The 6,000-nt window shown below is 40.4% G+C and overlaps 1 protein-coding gene across 1 annotated transcript; it reads left to right on the top strand.

The window, feature by feature from the left end:
• The first annotated feature begins 2,914 nt into the window (after nt 1-2,914).
• LOC139480417 (uncharacterized) lies at nt 2,915-4,528 on the top strand. Its single transcript, XM_071263485.1, has 2 exons — nt 2,915-3,629; nt 3,978-4,528. The coding sequence occupies exons 1-2, from the start codon at nt 2,918-2,920 to the stop codon at nt 4,526-4,528; spliced, it is 1,263 nt and encodes a 420-aa protein (XP_071119586.1). The 5' UTR covers nt 2,915-2,917.
• The last annotated feature ends 1,472 nt before the right edge of the window (nt 4,529-6,000 follow it).

Raw genomic sequence — 6,000 nt, 5'->3', positions numbered from 1 at the left:
TAAGAGCAGTCCGTGCTTTGTACAGGTATATAGCAGGTATTCTTTTCACAATCAATAATTACCGTTCATGCGTGCGTGTTAGCAGTATCTGCCCCTTAAGGTACACATGTCACGAAATATGTTCACCCCTGAAATGTATTCAGCGGGCAGAGTGTTTCAAGCATGCCCTTCTTTCACGTATTTAACATATTGCAGTTGTTCAAAGGACTATGGAACCGTGCACTAAGGCAAGTCTTCTTCAAATGATATTGCATTTATAATTTATGTACGTTGTAATTTCTTCAATCAACTAGTGTTATGCGAATTACTGTAAATTGACAATAACATTCCTCTATTCTGTCAGCATTCCTCATCTTCCCTATTGTTGCCGACCCGTGAAGATCCGGGGTAGAATAGGTCTAACAGGATCGGGTGGTCAGGGTCGCTGTCTTGATTGAAGCATGTCATCGATCTCAATCACTGGATTGTCTGGTCCAGACTCGATTATTTACAGACCGCCGCCATATAGCTGGAATATTGCTTAGTGCGGCGTAAAACAACAAACCAACCAACTCTATTGTTGCCAATATCGGGGACATCCTGATGACTGGTATATTGTTAAGATTATTATCTTGGTCCGTCAGCACTATACAAACAGGTAAACGTTCACGACCTATATCACTTTTGGTTTTCCTTTCACATCCATAAGACATGACTTTATGACTGAAATGTCCAAATGACATTATTCAACTCAACATAATCAGCTTGTCTGAATATTGTTTTCCCCTCCAATTACAATTATCAAATATAAAGGACTTTTCATAATGGTGTCATTGTATGTCTTGGTCGAAGCATGGCTTTGTGTGAAAAACAACAACATTCGTATGTCAGGCGGTTATGGCTATGTGCATGGCGTGCATAAACCTGATGGGATTGGAGGGAGAGGAGAGACAACCGGGTTCGGCTGTGTCTTTTCGGGTTTGTGCACCACTGCCCCAAGTGCCAGACTTGGGGAGACGCTTCGTTCATTGATCCTTTGGGCATTTCGAGACCATGGTGTGGTTGCATTGCATCTCTGTCTTCGTGGGTTCAGAACAGATTGTCGAAAGTGGAGTCCATGTCGTCAGGAGGGCTGTGGTGTGGAGGCAATGCTTCCTCGTGAATGGCATGAGGAATGGGGTCGGGGCATCTGGACGGGACGTGGGCAGCCTCTTGAGCGCCTGTTTTGCTCCTCTCTTTGCTGGTCTGTTTCGTTTTCTAACCCCCCTTCAATGTTTACAATAACTTATAGAAAGGGACAGGTTATTGTTGCGTATTATAAATGAGTAACACGCGACATATTTACTCGACAGCGCTGTGTTGAGATGCCTCTTTTCTTGTTCTTATTTGATTGTGAACACAAGTAGCTTGCGAATGTTATGTCATACTTGGGGCTGGAGAATTATTCCGAAAATGACTTCAACTCCACATGATACAGATTCATATGTTTCAAATAAATGATGTAAAGTTTATAGAATTTTATGAATATTAGGGAAACAATGTTTGTTTGTTTGTTTGTTGTTTAACGCCGCACTCAGCAATAGTCACGCTATATCACGACGGTCTGTAAATAAACGACATCATGGTTGACTCTACTCCGGGGGGCACGGGGGCCACAGTCGTCTAAGGCGCCGCGATTCGCTGTGCAGAGTTGCGTCCCCTGGACACGCCAGAAACCTATGATTGTGGGTTCGAATCCCGGTTCACCCCGATTATGTTTCTAGGTTTGTCAGCACCATACCCGTGCTCGTGGGTTTCACCGAAGTGGTAAACGTCTGAGACCTGCATCACTTCGGGCTTTCCTCCCAAAATAAGCTGACACGCCGCGATATAACTGGAATAATGTTAAAAGCAGCGTTAAACCCAACTCACTCACTCACTCACTCACTGACTCTACTCCGCCATTTGTGTACGGCTAGTTGAAATAGATCTCTTGCATTTATATAAACTTCTAGCTTAGGAGCAGTTGGTGGGTGTTTTTGAATTATTTACATATGTCTATGCGTAATCACGAAGAGTGAGCAAACTCTATCAGAAAAATCAAAACAGTCTTGCAATATGTTTGCCCTTATCGCCAGGAAAGGATCGGATTGATTTTCTGCCCCATCTGGTTTAATCTATCTGCCTCATGACATGTTTATTCAACATAAGTAGAACAAGCATACTAAACGTAAACATATACGAACTTATCATTCATTTGGCGATATATTTCCCACGGAATATAAAGATTAATGAACGCGAATCGCCTGATCACGAACTGCACCCAAAGGCTGTATCCATGCTTGGGCATAATGGGACATGCATATCTGCTTCCAGATGAAATTTAAAGACATGCACTAGACATTCAGTAAGTCAGTATAAGACATTGCATGAAGATTTAAATCTACCATTTACTGATTGCAGAGTCCGTCGTGATTCGCGGTTGACAGTCGTTTTTCACTGCATAGTGTGACACTGTGGTCTGGGTTGGGTGCTGATACTTTTCAGCGTTGTTAGAATGAACACCAGCGGACAAAGACAATAAAACGGTAGCGATTGCTAGTGTCAGCTAAATTAGTTGTGTGATGGTAGTGCCAGACGTTCTGTTTGTCTGTTTACAACTCTTATATCGTGATGCAACCTTGAATTACACCAGTATGTTATCAATGAAGCACAGAAACGCGTGTGGTGCTTATTTCATGCTCATGTGTATTTAAGTTATTGATTAGTTTTATACACAGCATGGTGTTTTGAATTGGAAATTTTGTCAGTAATCAATCTATCAGATAACGGAAACTTTCGTATTGACCATTCTAATTAATAGAACTATCTAGCATAACATAATCGGTGGACATAATGTTCAATGTATAACATGCCTTTTTCTTGAACATAAATGTGGTTTGGTTTCAGTGTTGACGCCATGGCTTCATACAAGAAGAGGTTCGTGTTACTGATAGCATCGTTTGTAACTCTTGTTACGTACTTGAACAGCTCTGGAGTCATTACGTTTGACATACTCAGTGATTTATCAGGCAACATCGTCGACTTTTTCGGACAGTATCCACCGTCAACAATCAATTTGTCTTACTATCCTTCATCCGGAAATATCACAACATTTAATGCGCGTTCGAACATATTATCGCATTTATTGACCGGACACTGGAAAACCAGAACTTTGACAAAAAAGGAAGATGATGATATATTGACATTTCTTTCACACGCAAATGCTCGATTCGGCGTACCAACGAACAATCAAAGGAATGACGGTCTCTGTGGAAATGTTACCCACACCGGATCTAAAGCTGCTGAGTGGATAAGAGCCTTGTGTGATCCTAAAGGAACAACCCCTTGCTGCTTTAATAACAAATGCATTATGAAGTCTGTGGAGGAATGTGTGTGTCCTGACTGCTATGACATGAGGCATTTGAAACATGCGGAATATTCCACCTGGATCCCTTCAGAGAGTAAATATGGCTACAAGGAACACAGCCCTCAAGAAGCTTGCAGCATCCTCAGCGGAAGCACGATTCTGTTTGTTGGGGATTCCCTTGTTCGTCATGTATATACGGCCATGTTGCTTATTGTGACAGGGAATATGAACAGTGGAGCCATAAGTGAAAATGTACCAGAAAGTAAGTCGAATAGTCAATGTTGTGAAATCATTTACGTGTTTCTTGTATGACGAGTACCCCTGTCTGACTTAAAATCTCTGACTCGGGTTATGAAGAAAAGGAGTAAATTTGCAAAGTTTTGACAAAAGTAAAAGAATACTTGAAAACATATGTTGTGATAGATAGATATATGAACTTTAACAAAGACGTCCTATGTTTTTTGTTTTTTAACTGATTTTATCATTAAAATCTTCATTTGGAAATTGGAATATTAAGAGGAGTAACAGTTCACATACAGCTGTTTCATTGTTAATACATAAGTAATACATATTGATTGAGTTTTACATCAATTCATATATTTTCTTTCAGATATTAGAAGTGAGTGCAGTGGAATGTATATGTTCACAGAAGAAGTATGTCGACTGCATCTGATGTATGGGCTGCATGCTTGCGATGGTACAGTTAATATGCAAATGAAGTACTTGTACTCTTCGAAATTCGGACAAAAATTGAAACGAAATGTAGCAAGACTAAACAGCAAGTCATTACTTTTCACAGGAATAGGAATTCACAATCATTTTAACCACGCAGATGTCCAAAGAAGGTTTCTGTTACCAACATTGTACTACAAAGACAAAAATAACAGACCTTGGCCAAAAATACTGTGGTCGGCGATTCATGCTCCAGGTATCATGAAGTCCCCGAAAGTGTTGGCCCAGTCGTACGACAGTGTAAAACGATACAATGGCAACATGGAGACTTTCCTAAGACGGTGGAAAGTTCCTATTTTCGATACCTTTAACATGACGGATGGAATGACGAGTTTTGATGGTGAGCATTATGGACTTGGGATCAATATAGCGAAAGCAAATGTACTTCTGAGTTACCTGAATGAATTGAAAAATAAAGGATGGTGGTGAGACATCTTGTGGGTGTTCGTTGAAACTAACCAGAACTAGGCAACAGTTCGAGATGGCAGAGTCGAGCGTTTTATACATACATTCTTTTCCTGGAGACACTTTGTCACTAGTCGACTAAGGGTCTGATCCTGAAACAGACATATATCTGCTTTACATGATCGTGATTTTATCAGGTGTATTAAGTATTAAATTTAGAAAAAATAGAGTCCAGATATTCGTGCTTGTCAAAACTCCTTTATCCACACAAGATCTTTCGCCGTTCAACGGCTCTTCAGGTGTAATGAAAACTTTAACTTACATTGTAGTCCTAGGCGACGCATAACAGTAGTATTTGTGGCGTCATACTGTCTCTGATGTAACGGTGACAATAGAGGGAGAAGTAAAACGTAGTCCTAGGCGACAGCCAACGTTATGATTTTGACGTCATAGCTAGTGATAATAGTGGCAGGTATGAATACATTATGGTGTGAGTGCACAAATACACATTGAGCTACATGGGGAAGTTTTGAAAATTATGCTTTTGAATTAAGTTTAGGTTTCAAAAGCCTAATGAATATCTGTTCTTTTTCCATTCATAAATGTTTGTCATTATTAAATAATGTACTGAACGGAAAGACAGTAAAATGACCACTCCCGCATTCATCAATGTGTTTGCTTACATTTATACAACGTACATTTGGATCTCGATTTTGTTGTCTGTGTACAGTGATTCGGTCGTTTAGTTGCATACCAGGTTATAATGCTAACCACATCCCGCACATGTTAAAACACATATAGCATCTATATTGTGACAGTTAATGTTGTTTTTAACAGTAAATAGCTTATCTTGGCAAAATTGAAATTTGCAGTCCTCAATTATTATTTGGCAAGTTCCACATCGAGGTGTGTTACACTGACGGTATTTGTATACTGAACAACAAAAGTTCCTGTGACATTGAATAAGATTTTATGCAAAGTAATGTTTTTTACCAAATCTGAAACAATTTCGGTTTGCAACAGATAAAAGACTCCTGTAAGTGTTCAAATGGTTTAATTTGCCATACTGACTTCAGAAAATGCGTGATTTCATAAAAAAAACATGAACATGCCAAAATGTCAATTTACAAATCAATAGCGCGTGTGTCCACCTCTGGTTGCGATGCAAGCAACACATCTTCGTCTCATCGAATTGACCAGGCGTCGCACAAAGTCCTGTGTGATATCTCTCCATATCTGCTGGAGCATTTTTCGAAGTTCCTGGAGTGCCTGTGGAACACGTGGTTGACGTCGAAGGCGCCGAACCATCTCATCCCACATGTGCTCGATTGGTGAGAGATCAGGGGAGCGAGCCGGTCAGGGGATGACATTCACGTTGTTTTGTTGAAGAGAATCCTGAACAAGTCGAGCAATATGAGGCCGGGCGTTGTCATGTTGAAACTTACTGCCTAGGCCAGGACGACGCGAAAACGGAAGAACAACAGGGCTGATGATCT

Source organism: Haliotis cracherodii, unplaced genomic scaffold (assembly GCF_022045235.1).
Source record: "Haliotis cracherodii isolate W230 unplaced genomic scaffold, xgHalCrac1.p SCAF_4, whole genome shotgun sequence".
Taxonomy (NCBI): Eukaryota; Metazoa; Mollusca; class Gastropoda; order Lepetellida; family Haliotidae; genus Haliotis; species Haliotis cracherodii.
This window is presented reverse-complemented; position numbering and strand designations above follow the sequence as displayed.